We start from the raw sequence: 22,935 nt of genomic DNA, 5'->3' as shown, positions 1-22,935 counted from the left end.
GCATCAAGCACACGATGGACTTAAAATATAATTAAACATAAACAAATTATTATTATTTAAAAATAAAATACTTATTTTAAGAATAATAAAAATTAAAAACTATATATATATATATATATATATATATATATATATATATATATATTCTAGAATCGAGAGTGAACGAGTGAAAAACTCACAATTATAAGCATGCATGTTATGATCACGTCTCAACATGACATCATAACACGTACGTGTATATGTAATCAGATTATATTCCAATTGTTAAAAAGGAAGAAGATTAGATTCCACAGCATGAGCCACAGTAAAGAGATAAGACTGCATATTAATCGCAAATACGTGTCACGCTCTAAAAGGCATCTCCTTGCCATATATACCACTGGCCTGCCTATAAATAGCCCATTTATATCTCCTCCGTAGTCACCACTCCCGTAGCAAAAACAAAAGAAACAGGCATCGATCGGTCGATCGATTGATCTTAATCAGTATGTCTACCTTGTTGGGCCCCGTCAGAGGAAATTTCCTCAGTCGTCGTGGAGGTGAGAAAGTCAGGATGACGAAGCAGCAATTCGCGCAGTGGCTGGCGACAGCGGATGCAAATGGCGATGGCATCATCAGCAGGAAGGAGCTCCGGACAGTACTCAAGTCGCTCGGCCTCGGCCACGCGTGGTGGAAGGCGTGGGGGGCCGTCAACAAGGCCGACCTCAACAATAACAATGCCATAGACTCTGACTTGGAGGTTATGATTCTGACCAACTACGCAGCTACGCACTGGATGATGAATGAAACCATGCATGGACACTATGTATGATATAGCTCTACCTTCCTTTGCGTGATCTAATAATTGAACGTCGTTAAGGGCAACTAAGCGTTATCCACTGCTGCTGATATATATATATATAATCATAGAATATATATTAGCGTGATTAATGAACTTGTATGGTCTGTCTGCATGTCTAGGTACTTCCTCCTTTTCTTTCTTTGTGTGCGCGCGCTTACTTTCTATATAATAATCAGTAGTCGTGTGTCCCAGAAGTTATGACCTAGATGTTAATAATTTAATTAGTGGACTCATACGATTAATAAAATATATATGGGCTTGTCATTTATCTTAAGCCCACTTAAGTAATTTACAAGTTTAAATTTATTTTGGGCTTTAAAAATATAATTAAGTTGATATGGTTTTAAATGTGTAGAAGCCCATGTCATAATTAATGGGCTTGTGACGGTAAAGCTTATTGGGTTATGATCTCTGAGGGAAGTTTTAATAAAATATCGATTCAATTCCTATTCCCCATTACATGTGAAACTGAAAGGTGTGAAAACCCATCCCTTAGAATTTATCAACCATCTTCTTCATCTTCCTTCTGATATCAATGACAATGACTATCGATTCAGGTTAGTTTTATATTATTTTAATATCTCTAGAATTATATCTACATGATTCAATTGATCATGTTTATTGAATTTGTGAATGTCTTTCACTAGAAAGTAGAAGACGCATGCAAGTGGAATCAAGTCGTTATTAGTAAATGGTGCTTGTAACTAACTAAGTTTTAATGCTTATGAAATATATATTGGTGTTGGGAGTACTCTATATGTGATTAATTGCTCTATTCCCTTCATTTATCGTATTCTTATATATATACAACATGGCATCAATCTTGAGTCCACTTCAAGCCTTGGAAAAGGAATCGTTAAAAGCTAGAAAGGAAAGTGAATGTTGTGCCCACACGTAAAAGAGATTAAAAGTAAAATAGAAGACACAAGATTTATACGAAAATCCCTCACCTCTATGGATGATATTTAGATGTTATTTAACTCAATCTGTTTGGTTAGTTGCTCTTAAACTTGAATAGGACAATTTAAATTGGATTAAAAAATATGTGGTGTGCTCACGTTTAGCGGCTTTAAGAGATATATGGTTCATGTCAAATGGTAAAAATACTGATATTATTTGGTCATATTAACTCTACTCACAACATTGGGTTCGTTGGGATTAGTCTATTTATTTAGTTTAATTTTTGCTAAAGAAATAAAAGTACAATGTCGAATGCACTGCAACGAAAATTGTTGGTTTGTTAGGATAACTTAGTTGTTTGGATCCTAAGGGTGAGCCTCTACAATTATATGGATAGAAACTTAATTGGAGTTTATCTGATAAGTGAAACGACATTGTACTTTTATCTTTTTTTTTTTTTTTTTTTTTTTTTGCTCTAGCCATTGTTGCCCTCTCCCACCTCCTTCCTTTCACCGCCCAAGTCCTTAGTCGGCTTCCTCTAACTCCTAATCGCCCTCTTATACAACATCTTTTCTCTTTTCACTTCGAAAGAATTATCCTAGTACCTATCTAGCCATTGAAGGGTTAACAAGCTATGGTTCATCCGACCTTTGGCCACTGTTCGATCGATATCTCAAGATCTAGCTATCTAAACTCTATGATCTTGGATTCATTAGAAATATCTCTTCAATGATGGCAACATATCAAAAATTCCGTAAGATCCAATGGCTAGATGATTCATAGTTTCTTTGAAAATCATGTCCTCAACTTGGTCTAGAGTCGTTACACATTGAATCAAATCGGTTCATAACAAATACCATTTAAAGTAATTGGACGAGGGGGAGAGAAAAAGATGAAAGAATTGAAATGATAGTTGATTGATGTAATGCCTTTCAAATGTAAAATAGTAATCAGATTAAATTGTTAAATGTGAAATAATTGCAAAAGTGGAAAATATATTATAAGAATGTGTTTAAGTGGATTGTGGTAAACACAATTTTATGAGGTGAACTAGGTCAGGCCGGATTGTATCATGACGATATTGGGCTCGATAGATCAATTTTATTTATTATTTAATTGATTCATATTTATATAAGCTTTTAAGGTAAATCTAGTTAAGTCATATAAGTCACTGAGGCAACTTTGAGGCAAGTTCAATTAAGTCATATAAGTCACTAATGCAAGTCCAATTAAATAATATAAGTCTCTAAGATAAATCCTAGTTCGAGTTGTGTAGGTCTTTAGGACTTAGTCCGAGTAGGGCTAATTATACCCAACCTATTTATAGAAGGGTTAGGCTTTATTAATCTAAGCATCTAAGTATTGAGAATTAATTGAGTTTAGTTATTTTTTTTTTATTGCATTTATCATTTTTATCTTAGCCGTTAGATCGTCTTTATTTTTATATGAGTAAATCATAACTATAGAATTCTTTCAAACACCCAAACCCTAGCCACCAATTTTCTCCATCAACTACTCTACTATACAGTCGTCCACCACCACCCTTGGCCATCCGTCACCCTCCGACGACCACCACAATGTCGGATATTTGCCGTTCTATCTAGTTTTGACCTTGCTCCAATATTTTATTTATATATTTTTATCGATATCTCCGATTTAGTATCAAGTAAGAGCCATTAAAACTCTAACTCCTAAGGCTATTACTATCTAAATTTTCATAATTTTATTACATCCAAATTAATCCAGATCTAGTTGTCGATTTGGTTTAGGGTTATGTTAGTTGTCGATCTCGATGAGTTTGATATTAATTGGTTGAGATAGAATCTAGGTTGTGATGTTAAAATTATTAAGTTTTAAACTTTGACGATATTTAGAGAAATAATTTATGATATTAGTATATTGAGAATTTATTTGAATGACTAATGAATAGGAAGAGATATTACTAAAATCATGCATTGATGTTATTGAAATTGAGGTGTTATAGTCTATGGAGCATAATATTGGATATACAGACTTATTCATATGTTATGATAAAGTGTAGAAATTTGTCAATATGTGGAGATATGTATTTTGTGCAAAAAGACTATTATCAGTAGATTTGAGGTTTTCTTTAGCAGATATAGCATATTTTGGATTTTTGATCTTTTATAGATATAAAAGATGTAAAAGATGTATGCGTAGAGAGACTATTTTTGATCTTTATGAGGGTTATAATTATGGATTGTGGGTGGATGAGTAAGATATATTATGATTTTATATAGTGGAAAAGTTTATGTGATGTGATATAGATGATTGTAGATTGTATATAGAAATAAATTTTCTGATGACTAGTATGATAAATTATGTTTGGAAGATACTTGTATTAGTAGGTATGAAATTTTAATTATATCGATAAGATTGGTGATTTAGTAGGGATATGTGTGTCTAACAATATTGTTAGAGGATTAACGTCTCGTTTAAATCTTTGAATTGATTACCAAATGGGTAATGGGTATAGGAAATATGACATGGATACAGTTAACGTCTCTCTCTCTTTCTCCTTTTCTTTCTTTGGGCTCGGGTTCGTCGGAGCTGAGCCGCTGGCGAGAGGCCGGCAGCTAGCTGGCCACCAGCTGTCGGTGCCCTCCCCGCCAGTCGGGTTCGCACCTCCCTCCCCTCCTCCCTTCTTCTTCTTCTTTTTCTCCTTCTTTTTCTTCTTTCTTTCTTTCTTTCTTTCTTTCTTTTTCTCTTCCTTCCTCGGCTTCTACTTCTTCTTTTCTGCACAGTGCTGGGCTTGATGGCAGTGTTGTAATTATTTATTTATTTATTTGATGTTATTTATTTAGGTTTTTCCTTCTTAATTAATGCAAATAGATTATTTAGACATTAATTATTTTAATAATAATATATATTCTTCAATATGATTAGTATGAATTGTAATTTGTATAATCAATGATTAATTAGGTATAAATATAAGTAATACTCATATTTATTTATTTATATCTCTATTAGATTAATATATAGATTTGTAAATTATAATTATCAAATTTATATACCAATATTTTTATGAGATACATTTTAAATAATTCTAATAATTTATTATACATTATTATTTTGTAACAAATAAGATAATCAGCTTATGTATTTATTTATTATTTTATAAAGTAATGACTATATAGTCCCTAATTAATCAAGATATAATTTAATTATAATTAGGTTTTTATCTATATTTATATTTTATTTATAATTAAAAATCTAGCCAATTATAAAAATAAGTAGAAATTCTAAAATCTAATAAATCATCATATTTTACTTGAACGGATTATAATGGGATAAATAAATAACTTTATGTTACTTAAACATTTTCAGATCCCGAACCCCTTATCTGAGACCCCGTGGACCTTGCTAGCGAGAAGTGTCACACGGTTGATGGGCGGATATAAAGGATACGTGGTTTGTATCTTCTGATCAGAGTGAGTAGTCTTATCCCGTAGATCCCTTTCTCAAATTAGGTTATATTATATATTATGTACATGCATGTTTTGACCTCCAGCATGATTATATGACTTTATCTAGAGATGATTTCAGTTAAGCATATTTTATCATGTATATAATTAGGCTGATATTAGATATGAGTATGATGATGATAAATAGAGATGATGAGAGATGATTATACTATGGTAAGGTTATGCCCAGTTGATCTATAGCATGGGTATGCATATAATATATTAGCATAAGTATGCAGTGTTGGAATATTTAACTAGTTTAGCATTCACTAAATTATTTTAAAATAAACTTATAAACACCAAAAAAACAATGAGATGAAATCACTAGTTTCAACTTAGAAACCAAAATCTGTCTACTCACACAAATTTTGATGCTAACTTGGTCAGATTAGATTGTATCATGAGGACATTGGGTTCCATAAATCGAACATATTTATCTTTTAATTGATTAATGCTTATTTAAGTCTTTAAGACAAGTCTGCATAAGTCATGTAACTCAAAAAATTGCACGTTACGTGGTTGCATTTGAACGGCCAAAACAACATCTTTATACGTGTAAACACTTTGAGTCAGCATTCAAATGCGGAGCGAATGCTGTGTGAACACGGTGGCTTATCTTTTTCTAAAACTTAAAATTTTTTAAATCCGAATCTTATCAAAACTTGTATACTCATGAACATATATAAAAGTATTTAAATTATTTTAAACATATTTGACAGTACTAAAAATCTAACAAATTTATACTTTTCTCTGTTAAAGGCATATCATAGAAAAAAATATGTATAATGTAACTATATAAAGTATTCTAAAACTTCCTTAACACGTTTAATTCTTGTTCCAATATGCTTTGGAATAATATCCTCATGCATGATTGACGTATATACTTGGGAATATTATATATGCACTATCTGTGCTATCTTCGGGTGGAGCATAATTACCTTAAATCTTTAAGCCGAAAGTAGAGCATAAAGTTTATATATCACAATCACATAAGCAGTCAAAAGGATGAGTACGCTGATCAAATGACCACCTCCCTTACTAACTATAAGAATCTTGGGATATATATATATATATATATATATATATATATATATATATATATATATATATATATATATCACCTAGTATCGACAAACTTATCACTCAGCTAACTAGAAGAAGCTGTCCAGAAAATGCACAATAAAAACAATCTTAATCGGGTTAATTAATCTGTTCAACAAAGGCCAGCATCTTATTCGTTCCTAGCTCATTGGAATCTCGCTTCGTGTAGAAATAACTACCTTAGCTTTACTTGATTCTATCATGTTGATTAGGATTCACAGAACTCGATCCATATGCAAAGTTATTGACTCTATTTATCCATGATACATCGTTACTAATTTGCTTATAAAAGACCCACTTAGGAACAGAGATTTAATTATATTGACGTCAATGGCTAATATGACCTTCTCTACTTCGATTCAGGATAAAGAATTAATAACTCTATATCTTTTGCAATTTTTGTTTTCAGAAGTTCTAATTTTTGTATTCCAACCATCTTAGCAATCTATAGGTCTGTTTGTCAACCACATAATAAAAAATTATGATAAGAATAAAATAGTAACTTATCTTGGGATAATATAGTTTTTCATCCCAATTTTTTTTAAGTGTTTGGTTGAAAAATTAGAATAAAGTGTTTGGATAAAAATATAAGTATGGCATTAAATTATAATAGAAGGGATAATAAAAATAAATAAACTAAGCTGACCTTGTTGCCCTTTTCCTAGTTTTATGTACATATATTTTTTTTAGAAAGAAGGAAAATAGGTTTACATTAAATATAAATTATTTATACTGTTATATTATTCTTTCATAATTAATTTTAGAATTATTAGGCAAAAATTAATTTGATTTAATTCACTATAATTTACATAATATATAGACACCATCATAAGTTGCGTGAAAAATAAATATCCCATATTAAAACAGTTTTACTATGAATTTATTTAAAACATATTACCAAGTATGCTATAGCCTCATCACAATCTGAGTACATGCATCTAAATTGGGATAAGGATTGTTCGTCGAATAAGATAGTGACATAATACATCCTTTTATTCCAGCCAAAATTTTTAAGATAAAGATTGATTTATGGAGGATAAAACTTTTTATCCCACTTGGCCAAACAGCGTCTTAGAGGCAATCTAGTAATCAATCTCATTATGGTGCCACTTGCACGTTAAATGGCATGCAACTAATTTTATAGGCTACAAAATTTCTTGTGGTTCGAGTCAGATAGAAGTCTATCTATTCCTAACCGTGGAGAAATAAAGCAATTTATCTTTGAGTAGCCCACTATCTACCTCAAGATGCCCCTTGATTTAATTTGAAATATATTCTAAGTGACAGGAGATAAGAGTGATATGGAGAAGTGTTAATTGAGAGTGAACCAGTGAAAAAACTCATAATAATAAGCATGCATGTTATGATCACGTCTCAACATGACATCAAAACACGTACGATGTAGAATGACATGACTATCAGATTAGATTCCCCTTGTAAGAAAGAAGATCAGATTCCACTGCATGAGCCATAGTAAAGAGATAAGACCGCATATTAATCGCCAAAGACGTGTGGAACTCCAAAAGGCATCTCCTTCCCATCTATCATATATGCCACTGGCCTGCCTATAAATAGCCCATTTATATCTCCTCCGTAGTTACCACTCCCATAGCAAAAGCAAAAGAAACTAGCATCGATCGATCGATTTATTGATCTTAATCAGTATGGCTACCATGTCGGGCACCATCAGCGGAAATCTCCTCCGTCGTCCTGGAGGTGAGAAAGTCACGGTAACGAAGCAGCAATTCTCGCAGTGGCTGGCGAAAGCGGATGCAGATGGCGATGGCAAGGTCAGCTGGAGCGAGCTCCGGCGAGCACTCGTGTCGCTTGGTCTCGACAACACGTGGTGGGAGGCGTCGCGTGCGTTGATGAAGGCCGACCTCAACGATAACAATGCCATAGACTCTGACTCGGAGTTTATGATTCTGACCAAATTCGCAGCTACGAACTGGGGGATCATCGTCACTGATGATGAATGAAACCATGCATGCACACTATGTATGATATGGCTCTGCCCTCCTTTGTGTGATCTAATAATTGAACGTCGTTAAGGGCAACTAACGTACGTTCTAGCTAGGTGCTTTGTATCGTCTGCTGTCTTTATTGTCGTCAGTATAACTATCATAATGGTCTTATATATATATATGTCATAAAGGGTTTGATTTAGTACGTGTGGAATGATTAATCTCGTTGGTACGTAGTTGGTTCCTTCCTGTATTTTCTTCGTGAGTAGTTGTTTGCAGTTTGCCTCTTCGACGTCCCCCGTGAGAATTGGGTTTATTTGCAAAGGAGGTTTGATGCGGACAAGGAAAACAAAATGTTATCAGGATGGCATCTCATGGAACCTTGATTTCAATCCAATCACCAAAAGAACAATATATGTTGTGCCACAAGTTGCAATGGATAGTGGCGTTAGCGTGATTGGATCAAATCATAGAATAGATAATAAGGAAATGAAGAAGAAGACACAGTTTTATGTGAGAAAAAAATTTAAATTGTTAACTGAGGAAGTTGAAAAACTGTGAGATGAAGCACTAATTCTGACCCAAAATCGAAATCGATTATAAAAGACGTGCAATCTTAACAAAATATTTTACAAAACTAAAATGGCGAAATAAGAATTTCTAAGGTGAAATTCCTCTTGCATGCATGATTGACGTAGATACTTCAGATCGAATATTATGCACTATCTTTTGGTGCCATGATGCAGCTTTAGGTGGAGCAAACCCTAAAGTGGCGTTTGGAGTGAGGCCAGGTTAGTCTCTGGTCTTAATCGGTGACGATTTTTAAGTTATGTTCACTAAATAAATATATTAATCAAGTTTAAAACCAAATAGAAATTAATATGTTAATCAAGGTCAAAACCAAATAGAAACGGGAGAAATACAAATGAGCATAAGTTTGAATTATTTTAAAATTATAAATTTACCCTTGAAATAAATGCCCATTATTTGTTTTTATAAATTTATTAACAATATTTTGGTAATAATATCTAATATCATTCATAACACATTTTTACTATTTCATTTCACAACAAAGTAATGATAATACTCCTAGCTATTTTAAATTATCTCTTACATATTTTAAATTTTCTTTAAAATAAATATATTTTTCTTTAAAAAAAATTCTAACCTCGTAAACTCCTGGAAATGGAATAGGAAAAATTGGAATTGTCACCTCCCGGTCTATTGTACTCAGCCTCATGGTGTGCTTGACTGACGAGTCTGCTGTCTCCACGATTTTCCCTTTTGCGAGCTGCTCCTCATCAAGGCCGAAGAGTGCCAATCTTCGCTTGGGTTGGCTCCATTCCTTCGTAGAGCTATTTACTCGATCGCAGACATATCTAATTTAGCCCTTTTATGCTTACTATAACTAGTTATTTCGGTTTTTTACTGGCTGCTTTAACTATAACCCTAGCTCAGGGATTTCGTGAACCAGTAGGTCATCTCGGGTTTGACCGATCACTAGCCGAGTCCTACCCAATGAAGTCTCCATCCGCAGAATAGCTTACAAGGTGATTGTGGCCGTAATATCATACTTTCACTCTTTTTTATCTTATGATATTTATAATATTAAGGACCCCTAAAATAATGCAACTCCCAGGACTTAAAAAGAGAAATATACTTTAATAACCGTGGGCTTTATAAGCTCGGAAATCCCTAATGGGCTTATGGGCTTGTACTTAATCTTGTTGCGAGCTTGTAAGCTTTGAGCTTTAAATATTTTTTAGGACAATAACATAATTGTGGGTCTTATAAGCTCACAAGTCTGCAACGGAATTAACTGGCTTGTACTATAAGTCTGCAACCTTGTGAGCATCTTTCCAAAGAAAAAATATATTTAATAATAATATTTGTTTAGTGACAGACTTCAAAGACAAAGGATGAAGGGCATATTGCTTTTACTATTTCTACGCATTCTCATATATTTCTTTAAAATGAACTCTTTTTTTTAAATTTTTTTATACTATATCAAATATAATAATTACACGGTTAACCTAATTCACAATTTAATTTAGTTCAAAAAATATGATAAGTTAGGCCCGTTCAACTACTAAACCCAAACCAAACCGGCTTAAACTTTTATTAAGCGTAAAGAATAGCATAAAGTCAATCTACCACAAGCACGTATACCTTTTTTTCGACCATCATGCGGTGAAAACAATTATCTCCATTATATTAAATACCAATTGGAATAATAATTATATATATATATAGTAGTACGACTTCACCATTAACTTATCACTTAGCTAATTAGCCAGAAGAAGAAGCCAAGAAAATGCACAGTAGAAGAATGTTAACCTGGTTAATTTCTTCAGCAAAAACAAGCATCTTAATTATTCATCCCAAGTCTGGGACATTGGAATCTCATCTTTAATAGCTTTATATGAGTCTGTCCTCTTAGGATCCACAGCAATCCAAATAAAATTGACTCAACTTACTATACAGTGAGCTACATCAGAGGCTAATTGGGCCTTCTGTGTGTAGAAAATAATCAAAGGCCCAAAATGTTAAAAAGCTTTACTGGGCTTCAAGATGAAAGAAAATTAACAACTCTTTTCTACCGTTACAAATAAGAACAAAGAAAAAGAAGAAGGAGTTGTAGTCCTTGTGATCCATCGATAATTATCACATGGATTAGTCTCATGGAGTGCATAGAATAAGCTTTCATTCCAAGCAGTTGTCATTAACTAATTAATTAAATCAAGCACCTAACCTTAGACACTTCATTACATGTGCATAGTTTCTAAACTTTTTGAGTGTCGATTACTCCTACGACTATTGACCGGCAAATGCGTGTAAGCAATGTTGAGATGCTTTCAAGATAGCCTCATGATGATGCCACGTGAAGCGCACTATGTTCGAATTAATTTTAGCACATCCAAAATACAAAGTGCCAACTAATTTAAGTATACTTTTATATCCAGGTTTAAACCAACCATGCGTAGATGGTAGTTCCTTGGACATAAAATTAGAATTTTTGACCAAATTACCCTCGTAATTTCTTTTTATATATGTCTAGTATATTTTATCTTTTAAATATGAGACTTTATGAGTTAAAAAATTACTGACTGAAATATTGAATTAATAACTTATAGAAAATTTTTTTTGGTACTTAATATTTTTTTTAGTTGCTATAAGTTTGGTCAATTATTTATATTTAGAGATTAATGTTCTTAACTTTTTAACTAACGTAGTATTGTAATTAACTTTTATGATCAATATAAAAATGTGATAAAAATATTTTAGAATACTTAAAATAGTAAAAAGAAAAATCCATAAAAATGTACAAGAGAGAGAGAGAGAGAGGACGTCTTGCTGCCGAGATGGGAGACACCGGGAGGAGTCTGTGAAAAGATATCCATCTCAAGTCATTTTGACCAGTCTATGGTCCTCCACGTGGATAGGGCTATTATCAACCACGTGTCCCATAGTTTTAGGCATTGTCCATGTGGGTGACAACTACTGTACGTTTAGGGGGGGGGAAATTATATTTGTACCCTTCACAAGCCACCATTGTCCACTTGTTTTTGTTCAGACCTCTCTCATCGTTATTGTTCCCAATGAGTAGAATTATTTGAAAAAAAAATAAACATGCATTCTTGTTTGACATTACCTTTTTAATTCTTTTATTATTAAAGACATAATATATGTTAGGAATAATTACATTCATTCTCTTTTTTATTTTACTTTTCTAATTTTTCGTTAGATTTTTTATTTAAATTAGCATGTATATATATATATATATAAAGTTAAAAGGTAAAATAGTCGTTTATCATTTTTCTTTAATATTGTTAAGGGAAGAAGTATAAACATTATATTAGCAAGTGAAAATTAGGTTACAAAAGGTATCTAAAGGTGGATCCAATCAAGTGAGCTACAGTGTTATTATACTTACTTGTGAATCTAATCTAATAGAAGAGAATTTAAATATCCATCATGATCACTCTTGAACTATTGAGAAAATAATTCAACATCGCTCGCATCCAAAAGACGATAGACCATTTGTTGGGCGTCTTATGGTGGCGTCTTTGAAAAGAAAAGAACACAATAGTAAAGTCTTTAGGGGAGAAGCTCTGATAGCTTTTAGTCTTCAAATTTTTTTCTAAGAGATCTGAACACTTTGGGAGCTCTCCTATCTTTGTCACTCCAAGATAAGCTTCGATTTTTCCTCCCTCATCTTTTTCTACCCCAGTATCTCCCTTTGTAATTTCATTGTAAATAAATATAATTAGGATAACTCCACTTTTCAAAAACAAAGAAAAAGAAAATGAGACTATTTATAGCTTTGATTAAAAGTTTAGAGTAGTTAAAGACCCAACAAGTTGTGAATTGCCATGCTCTTTCAGCGTCTGGCCCTTCAAGCAGAGCAAGTGTCTTCCCACTGTCCAAGCAAAAGGCAAAAAAAAACCCCATGATGCCTGCAAATAAAAATTCTATGCCAAAGAAGCGTGGACTCAACAAATATAATCACCATTGCCAAGTTTGAGGGTATTACTAGGGGCGTCCCCAACCAGTAAAATGTTAAGGAGAAACCCAAACTGAACATGATTTCAATCAGCTTCGATAATAAAATCCACCAGCACAACTTTAACCTTTCAAAAAATAGCAAATTATCTTTAGCCTTTCAAATGATTTAAAAGGTTGAGAAGTGCATATAGTCTCTATATTTTATTGATCCTGTGGATCAATTACACCGATAAATTTACTGCCAAGTATGCAAACCACACATGGAAATTGCTTCAAAAACAGTACAGCAAAATCATAGCAAGATCCAAGGGCAGAAGCGTAATCCTCCAAGCCAAAGGCTAAGACTATTATATATATATATATATAAAATATAAATGGTGACTGGTGAGGCCCCAAGTGGAATAATTTACTAAAGGGAAAGGAGACCGAGTGCCAGTTTAATTTTATGGGCACAGTGCAGGTGCGTGTTGTTATGCGATGGAAACAAAGGGAGATGATCTCTCCGGATCACGTGGTCGCATCGAGCTGTCGACGTCGCCAGCTCACGCCTTGCTAATTACAAAAGCCGGTCAAAGGTCGGTCAAGCGGGGAATCCATCTTCCTACTCCTCTCATCTTCTTTCCTTAAAGTAAGGCTGTGTGCCGTTCTTCTCATCCAAATCCAATCCTACTATTACTACTACTGTTACTACTGCCCAGGGGTACGTCGACTAATTTATTAACTGCCCTATCCATTAACTCCTCCCCCATTTTTTTTCCCTTTTCCTTTTTAACTTTGACCCCAGTCTGCTGCTGCTCCTCCTCCTCCTCCCTTTGCTTTGCTTGTCAGTTGCTTAACCATGGTGCATGCGTGCACTTATGCATGGATGCCTATATATTCGCCATTCATGTATATCTATAGTAAAGTGATATTTTATTTTATTTCGTTAGTTGCATGTCAAATATCTCATCCCACTTGAAGTCCCTTTTACCTTTCTTTTTCTTCTGCTCTTCCATTTAAATCTTATTTTCAAATTTGCTTTTTAATATTATCAAGTAACAACCACTCTTTGTCTCATTTGAGATCTCCAATTAAATATACTGTAATATAATACATCGATCCCCTGACAAGGAAATCAATATCGGTGGTGCAAGACCATTCCAATTAGCAGACTAAGTACGTGTGTCCACTCTAATAATTGGATCATTAGGGCCACCCATTCAAGACGATAATGACCTGACATAGTAGCAAACAATACCTGAAAACTGCACAATAGACCGGAGGGCATATCAGGAAACGACACCTCTCTCTTGCGGGTAGATGATCACCCATCAAACTAAATTCACCTTATTTTGGATTTTTGGACTAATTATATATTCGTGTCTGCACTGCTAGCTAGTAGTTGAGCTCAATGCAATCCTTAATGGGTAATTACCGCCCAAATACGGTCAATCCATATCATAAAACTCCCATTCTCCCACATGTAACATCCCCATGCCATGCCACGTATGCACAGACCGATACATGCAATGCGCATCCATCTATAACTCATCCTACTTCACCTCCGTCCCTTAGTCCCTCCCCCCACCCCTTCCTTTATATACAAACACAAACACAAACACCATCCCATCTCCATCTCTCTCATTCTCTCTCTCTTCTCTCTCCATCTTTTTACCATCTTCCTTTATATCCATGGCATGCATCAACATGTTCAACCCAGAGCATCAAGGGCTTTGTAGCCCTCGCATCTCCTTCTCCAACGACTTCGCCGTCGAGCCACCACCGCCTTCGCGGGCCCAGCCCGGTCCATCTGACTCGGACTTCGAGTTCTCCGTGGGGAGCCGCCCCATGATGGCGGCGGACCAGCTCTTCTCCAAGGGGAGGCTCCTCCCTCTGAAGGAGAACCACCAATACGGGGGCCATAGGGTTACCACCCTGAGAGACGAGCTCAGGGCCCACGACGAGGAAGTCCGGCCCATTAGAGGATCGATTCGTTGGAAGGAGATGCTTGGGCTCAAGAAGGCCCATTTTCCGGCCCATAAGAAGGGCGACAGGACCGACGCCGCCGTGGCAGAGGTGGCCGAGGCCAATACCGTCAAGCCCTCGCAGGTTGGTCTAATCCCATGCCTTGAAATTTACATTTAGCACCCTATGTTTGCTCGTTTTGCCAAATAGGTAGGATGTGATCTGTAAATAGTGAAAAATGCAGGGCATTTGGTTAATGTGTGACTGGTCTCTAATAATTGCAGGAGCTACGGAGGGATGTGAATTTGATACTGGAGTAGCAACTAGCAAAGGAGGATGTAATGGTTTGTACTTTGTAGTATACTAGTGGATGTGTAAGGACTGGGACTGAAGGGAGAACTCCTTTTGTTTTTGCTTGCTTTTTTTTTTTTTCTTGAGTTGGGGTTTTTGGAAAGGGATGGGTTGGCTGGTTGGGTGGTTTTTAACTCTCTCCCCATCCATCTCTTTCTCTCTCTCGTTTGATCTGTGTATTAAAGAGCAATCAATTGTATTTTTTTCCACAGGGTGGTGCTGTTTACCTCTCTTTCTCTCGACATGATGCTCTCTATCTCTCTCTCTATCTCTCTCTCTCTCTCCCTCTTTTCTTTTTTGTTCTTTTGTGTACAAAATGCTTGTGGATGGGTGAATGATGGTGTGGTGATCAATTAGTACGGGATTCAGATCTGTAGAGATGGGTGCCACTTCCTAGGCGGGGAACAGTGCTCATTTTGTCTTTTGGGTTGAGTAAAAGAAGGACAAGGGACACAAAGAGTCAGGGAGGCTATTTGCATATTGTGATCGTTTTGTGTTCCTCATCATAAATGGATTGTTCATTCATGTCACCTTTCTCTTTCTATCTCTCTCCCTCTCTCTCCCTCTCTCTCTCTCTCTCTCTCTCTCTCTCTCTCTCTCTCTCTCTCTCTCTCTCTCTCTCTCTCTCTCTATCCTCTAGTTATCATTTATCTATACGCTATGTGTATGATGGAAGGAGAAGAAGACAAAGAAAGGATAGAGTCTTTGTCGGGAAAATTGAATAGAGAGCATTTTAAAAGCTATCGCCACTAGAGTTAAAAAGAAAGATTATGGAAGGACTGAAAGGCTAGCAATAGCATTATACAGAAGAGGACTTCAATTTCTTAATAAATACTTCCGTTATTTAAGCAAAATTTACGGGAAGCTTTATCTTGGTTGCTTCGTTATCCAGAAAAAGTTATGACTGTTGACTACCATATACAAATTTATTCTATTTATTTTCGAACCTTGGGAGTTGAAGCTGTATAAGTTGATTATCGAACTCTTCCCCTTAATTTAAGGTGAAGTTGTCAATACTCTTCATATTCTCATGACACCCGAGCAATACACTGAGCAAGTTACGAAGAAACTATAATCGAGATCAAGAGCTAATTGCTCGTATGGCGGTTATAGTTCCAGTTGGACATCTCTAACATTAGGCCTACAAAGGAAAATTTATCAATAAACTAAAGCAAGTGCTACTTACTATTACAAAAGAACTCAGGCAAAACAATAGAATAAATCAAAACAGAACTACACGCTTATTGGTTTTTTTTTTTGAAAGTTAGTTGGTCGGTAATACATTAGTTGAACATAGATTCGTAGATCAAACTACAATAAAGCAAAATATTAAGTAAATAAAAAAAATTAATAATCATAGTAGAGAAGATCTAGTGACGACCTCGGAAGCAAGCCGCTATCGACAGCACCATAGAGAAGTGCAACGAGAGGCTAAATGGTGCTCTTTTAGATGGTGATGTCTATTGGTGTGTTATAAATTGTATTGTTCTGAATGTTGTTTAATTTGGTAATTTGGGGCATACATGCTTAAGTTAATAAGAATGATGGTTATTTCATTGAAGATAGGAGTTGTTGTAAGGACTTTTTGGCTTCATCCTTTTGTGAAGTCTAAGGTTCTCTCGTAGATGGTCATGTCTATCGTCGTTGAAACATCCAAGTCGAGAAGTTTGTCACTTGCTAGAGCTGATGAGAAATTTGACTAGATAATACCCCTGTTTCAATTAGGACTTCTCCAATTGGCCAACTGCTATAGCGCATGAAACATTACTTTTTATTCCAGAACAGAACAGCTGGTTGGTTTATTCTCTGTCTTCCTTATAGATGTAAGGGTTGCCAATTGTCTCTTCAGATACAATGTTGACATGCAAACACCCATTTGCTATAAGATTTTTCCTGTATACTTTATTCCCTTCTCGCGGTTTCGTGGACCAAATAATCTCTCAAACAGTCATTCAGAAATTTTGTACTGTTGTTTCGTTGTTTCATTACATGATAATGCCAATCAGCCGGTGGTTTAGATCTCACCATCAGATAGCCTACGTAGTCTTCTTCTGCAAACACTAAATTGTATTTACTCAGTTTAATTTACTTGGGTTACTAGATGAAAGGCAAGGTAACCCATATCTTTTTTCAGATTGAGTACACTTTATATAAGCATAGCGTGCCACAAATGTTTAACAGTCAGTAAATTGCAATCTCAGATAACTGGAAAAAATCTGCATATAGTACAGATGAGTTCAATAAACCTCCTACAATGTTGTGTTTTTTCTCCACTTTAAGTTCTTCAGGCAGCATCTATTCTGAATGCATGAGACATTAAGAGAGAAAGACCAAAGTTTTAGTCACAGCATTTTGTTTCTAGCCACTTACATAGGCTGTTCTGACTCAGCCAACAAGCTATTGTCATTGATTTTACCCTACTCGAATGGCAGAGGAGGATTCCTCGTACTTCCACTTGACCATGAGGAGGTTGTTCTCCTACTATCGATGGTACAGAATAGTTGATAGGCTCAACTGCCATAACGCGTAAGGAACTCTGGTAGTGCCATTACTTTTGTCATATGCATCTTGTTTAACTCGTACTAGCCTATAAAATAGTTTGGGCCCCTCTGAAGTTTAATGCCTCAAAGCCCAATTACAATTCTGATGTTAATCTTTAAAAGCAAATGTTTGAGAGGCCACTCCGGGTTTGTAAAATTGTAAGAGTCATAACAATGTGATCACAGAGGCTCAAAGGTTTAAGGTTTCTTGAGACCTTCTTTAGTACTTACTAACAAACTTGGAACATATAGTTTTTCTTTACTTGATAAATAATTTCCATATTTATGTGGACATGTTGCTTTGTCACAATAAGGCCGTTTAGTGAGTAGTAGAGAATTCAGACAAGTTTCAGGGGATCACTCGTTCTTCCATGATTTGTCACAATAACCTGGTGTTGCTCCTCTCGATCTTGTCGCCGCTCTCTTATTTGTATAAGCTGAATGATTATGCTATCTGATTTCTCTCTTGCGAGTGAATTTCTTTTTGAATTCTAAGGCCAACATAACTTATTCATATCCTCCATAAGAATGAATCTTCTAAATATAAGCACAATTCCTCTAATATATCCTCCATTCTGAACAGAGTTCCATGATGATGATGGCTCCTCTGATGATGCATTACTTATCATTAGGACCCTCACCTTTCTACTGAAAATATGTGTGTGTCAGTCCAATTTAACAGTACTTGGTTGCATGATTGATTTCTGATGGAGGGCTGCAATCAATTGTTAGTTGCAGCGTATATGTGGTGGTTTCTTCAGCAGTCTACATCCCAGGATGAGTTCATTTTCAGGAGGTCCCAGGGGTTTTCCTTCAATAATACTGCCAACTGTGGCTTAGCTTTAGAACGCTAGCTAATGTTGGTCCCCAATGTGAGCACAGCACATCTATATCAATCTTATCTCCATGGTGGATGACCAGTCAATAATTTCAATTTCTAGCTTCTTGCAATGATGGGCAACATGAATATTGTCCTGTAACCGAGACAAGGAAGGTACTTGCTATAGCTACTACAATGCAGTGAGTGACTCGTTTGGCAATTCAAAGAGATCCTAGGTGTGCATAAGAGAGGTGTCAATGGGTTTGGAACTTAATGAGAATCCTATACATATATGCTTCCAGTTGAAATTAACGTTTACTTCTTATCACTAGAAGATCCACTCTGTATTTTTGAAATGGAGAGAAACTCACTGGGCATATGACTTCAGAGACATGAATTGTCTAATCACGTTGATCAATGAGAATCAATTATATGCTTATAGACAGTTGGAGAAACAACCGTAATAGTATTTTTCATGAGATTTATTGTTCGTTTCAAGTACTGAAAGTTTATAACGGCACTGGTACATGCTCACTCTATGTTTGGCCTTGCTTGGTAGGCATGGAGACCTAGCCACCTCTAGCCTACTGCAGATCAATCCGAGAGAATTTCGTGCCAAAGTTTGGTAAACCATCTACATACTCGCATGTCTTTAGTGATTTATATGCACATATGCTCATATTCAAAAGAGATATTCCTACGATCAACAAAATGTCACTAAGTGGAGTCTCGAAATAATAGTTAGTCTTATTTTTTTATTTTAATATTTTGAAGAGTAAACTTAGTTAGATATGAAAAGACTAAAAATATGTTTAGTTACTGAATCAGGTTAGAAGTTCCTGAACCAATTCAGAGGATCCCAAAGCAAATAAGGCCTAGTAAAATTTACTCATTGAGTTTAAGAGATCTGAACTAAGTAATACAAGACTGATGTGGTTTAAGAGGACTAGCTGTGAGTTAAATGCGCATCTCTGATTGTGAATTTTCTTGGTCATTTTAAGTGGATGTGGCCTCAGGCCCTCGGCTACTAGTTTTAGCCCAATTTATGGTATATCCTAAGGCTGCAACATCACGTCAGTCAGAAAGTCCAGTTTGGTTGTTAGGATATCTCATCAGTATTGTGGAGAATATAAGAGTACTTGATTCCTTTTAGTACTAATGTACTATGCGTTATTTGGGCAGGAACAACTAAAGACTCTTCAGTTCACATTTGTAATTAAACTGATCACTGCAAGTATATAATATTATCATAGATGTTAGTATGTATTGTGGACCCAACATTTTTGGCTCTTAGTCTGGATTCAGATTGGACTGCAGCTAAAGTTGCATTATGAAAAAACTCTCTTGTCCTGACTCTAGAAGTGATTGGATTTCATGTGCAATTCTAAGCACCTTACTAACTCAAGATATCTGCAAACAATTCAATTGGATTCAAAGTGTTGCATGGAATTTAAATAAATGAATTCTGAATTCTAAAAATTGATCCAAGATTTAAAATTTTCTTAGTCTATATAAATTGGAATCTGAAGCACAAATCTCATTTGGCAAGCAGTTCATACTTCATACACAAATTAGTTATATGCCATCATATCCTTTGCAATATCTCTACACAAAACAATTCAACGGCAAACTTTCATCTTAGCATTTACATTTTTCCTCCTTGGCTGCAATGGAATTCTTACAGTGTGCAATGGCGGCTTGGATTGCGCTTTGGAGCTCCTCCATGGTGCTCTCGTCCGACGACGAGAAATTTATGGACGTCGCCAAGAGATGACCACTATTCGTCGGCGAAGTCCTCATCGACGCCGGCGCCGAGAACTGCGCTCTTCTCTTGGCCCACTTATCTCTCTCCTTCGAATTAGAATGGCCCGAGAAAGAGTACGGCCTTCGACGAAGGTCTCGCTTCTCTTTCTCCCCTTTGGAGAAGAAGAGCGGCTCGACCATGCTCACATACTTCTTTAGGAGCCGACCCACGTCGAACACCTTCTTCTTCTTACTTCTATCCTCGTCCTTCTCTCCTTTCCTCCACTTGTTGAACCCAAAAAATGAGGACAAAGACTTCGTTTTGGTCCTATCTTTGTTGGTGATGTTGTAATCCTTGTGATTCTGATCTCCAGCGCTACACTTCAGGCTGAGATCGCTTTCCACTCGGTCGAGGGGAAACCTAAAGTTCTCGACTGAAGTATTCGACGTGCGAGGCGAGACCTGCGTGTTGGAGATGACGTGGAGGGGGAGAAGGTGGCCATGCAGGAAGATGTCGTCGGCCGGAGCCAAATCGATGGTGTTCGACGGGGAGGCGAGAGGAGGGTGGAGAGGAATTGTGAAGGAGAAGTCGTGAGAAGGGGAGGTGGTGGATGACGGAGAAGGAGAGGGAGAGGGAGGAGCAAATCTTCTATCTTCTTTTGGTGCTAAGTTGTTGATGGTACTTCTTCCTCTTTGGGGCTTTTGTGTGTCCATGGCGTGGAGTGGGATGAAGCCTTACGGAGTGTTTTGTGCTCATTATATTATGAAAGGCTACCAATATATCATAGAGGTTTCTCCGTATCTAAGATAAGGAGATTGGAAGGTAGCGAGGGGGATATATATATTTATTATAGTCAAAAGTGTAAAACGTTTAGTCAAGTCAGAATAGTAAGTGGTCTTAAATTTACTTCGCTTAGTGCCAAGATGTATCAAAGTTCTCTCTGCTCTAAATGCAGGACAAATTTCTATACTTCTAGGTTGATGACAACAAAGCTCAGTAAAATTATAAAGGCACATAAAAAAATCTATTACAACAATAGGACATAACATATATCAGCATATATATATATAAATAAATTTTTATGCAAAATATTGTAATTGAATTATAGACTAACCAGGTCATAAAGGTGATGCCACTTGGGAGAGCATTACGGCACCGTCATTAATTGGAATATTGGAACAAGTCAACAAGGTAGCATAGTCTTGGAAATGTGAGGTGAATCTAAGTCGTCCCCACGACCACATGGGAATAAGATAATACTACTTGGAAGATACTGCCATTGATGGTTAATTCCTACGCACGGTTTGATGCTCCCAGCTCCCCCCATGCCTATGGTCCCCCTCCCCTCTCTTTTCTTTAATATCTCTTAGCAATTAAACTACTCCTCGCCTACTTCACACGAGGACGAGGACGAGGACGAGGACGAGGTCGCCATTTACATGTAGACGAAGTAACATAGTGTTGCGTATTGCTTTTATGAGAGTTTTAGTCGTCTGCGTAGAAGTGCAAATACTTGGTGTATACTGACCTAAGTCTTTGGATAGTCTTTATTATTAATATCTTTTCTCTCTATTTCCATGCACGTAGAGGAACGAGTAAGAAATCTTTGCTGACATCTAACAAATATAGTGACATATATGTCATTTAAAGTTGGCCTTGATATAGATTAATTAACCATCTCTCCTATGCCTACTAGTTCTTGGCGAAAAGACATGGAAGAGGTCGGTCTCGATAGAGATCAACTGCATGCGTTTCCTTTTGGCAGGAATAATAGTCAATTAACTTCTGTCTGTCATGCGTACTTATACGGAACGATCCAATCTTTCAAATGTTGTAAGGTAACAAATCTAATACTAAAGCATTAGATATCTCTAAAACAAGTTAAACTACAAAGAAAAGGATAGACAGGGAATAAAAGATGAGCCCGTATTAATTTGAACAGCAAGTGAGAAAGCAACGTGTTTGTCTTCGTATAAGTGACGAAAATTCCATTGCAGAATCCAATGCGTAGAAGACTCGTGCGATCCGCCTATGCAAAGAGACGATTAAATCCGACAAGAGGAAGAAGGATGGTTTACGTAACAAGAACTAAGCGACTAAAGTCGAGTTGATTGGGTTCGTAATCTAGTGGTGTTGGATTGACCAGTCAGCCATAGCGGTTCAATCAGGTGTTAGCTTAGCTTAGGTGGATTTGTCTCCCTCTTGCCTATCCAAAAAGTGAAAGGTTAATACAGCCAATGACTTCTCGCCACTTGGAGGAGGAGGAATTCCACATGCTTTTGCCTTTATGCTTTTGTGTATCAAGTTTCTTTCCAGCACCAAGTTTTATTTATTTATTTATTTATTTATTTATTTTGGTGGGGGGTGTTAAACAGGTAAATTTTTATTACCTTAAAAAAGGGGGAGAAAATAATAATAATAATAATAATAATAATAATAATAATAATAATAATAATAATAATAATAAGCACTCCTATGCAAAATACTATTTAGTTCAGAACCCAACGAGAAGAGAAATCCATAGCTCTACTGAGAGCCGTTAGCCATTAATGTGCAACGAGGTTAGCGAACGTACCTCCCAATATGTGAGAAAGAGAACTCAAAAGGGAAGAACAGTGAGAAATATTAGAGATGGTATGTGAGAGACAACAGGGAGGGAGGAGATCTGGAGTGGATGAAGAAGTAGATTGAAACTTAGCAACCGAGCAAATGTCATAGATGACGCATGTCTCTCTACTA

The 22,935-nt window shown here is 36.0% G+C and overlaps 2 protein-coding genes and 1 long non-coding RNA gene across 3 annotated transcripts; 2 read left to right on the top strand and 1 right to left on the bottom strand.

The window, feature by feature from the left end:
- The first annotated feature begins 427 nt into the window (after positions 1–427).
- LOC140779714 (uncharacterized) lies at positions 428–10,220 on the top strand. The gene is made up of 3 exons (XR_012107393.1): positions 428–805; positions 5,090–5,193; positions 9,486–10,220. It is a non-coding gene; the product is annotated as an uncharacterized lncRNA (long non-coding RNA).
- Positions 10,221–14,366: 4,146 nt separating this feature from the next.
- LOC140778478 (uncharacterized) lies at positions 14,367–15,334 on the top strand. The gene is made up of 2 exons (XM_073123211.1): positions 14,367–14,885; positions 15,026–15,334. The coding sequence occupies exons 1-2, from the start codon at positions 14,469–14,471 to the stop codon at positions 15,059–15,061; spliced, it is 453 nt and encodes a 150-aa protein (XP_072979312.1). The 5' UTR covers positions 14,367–14,468; the 3' UTR covers positions 15,062–15,334.
- A 4,756-nt stretch (positions 15,335–20,090) lies between these two features.
- Positions 20,091–20,909, bottom strand: LOC140777024 (BRI1 kinase inhibitor 1). Its single transcript, XM_073120926.1, has one exon. The coding sequence runs from the start codon at positions 20,907–20,909 to the stop codon at positions 20,091–20,093; it is 819 nt and encodes a 272-aa protein (XP_072977027.1).
- Between the last annotated feature and the right edge of the window lie 2,026 nt (positions 20,910–22,935).

The sequence above is a fragment of the Typha angustifolia genome, chromosome 15, assembly GCF_048772165.1.
Source record: "Typha angustifolia cultivar Huaian chromosome 15, ASM4877216v1, whole genome shotgun sequence".
Classification (NCBI taxonomy): domain Eukaryota; kingdom Viridiplantae; phylum Streptophyta; class Magnoliopsida; order Poales; family Typhaceae; genus Typha; species Typha angustifolia.
Note: the sequence above shows the minus strand (reverse complement) of the source record. Positions and strands in the feature narration are given on the sequence as shown.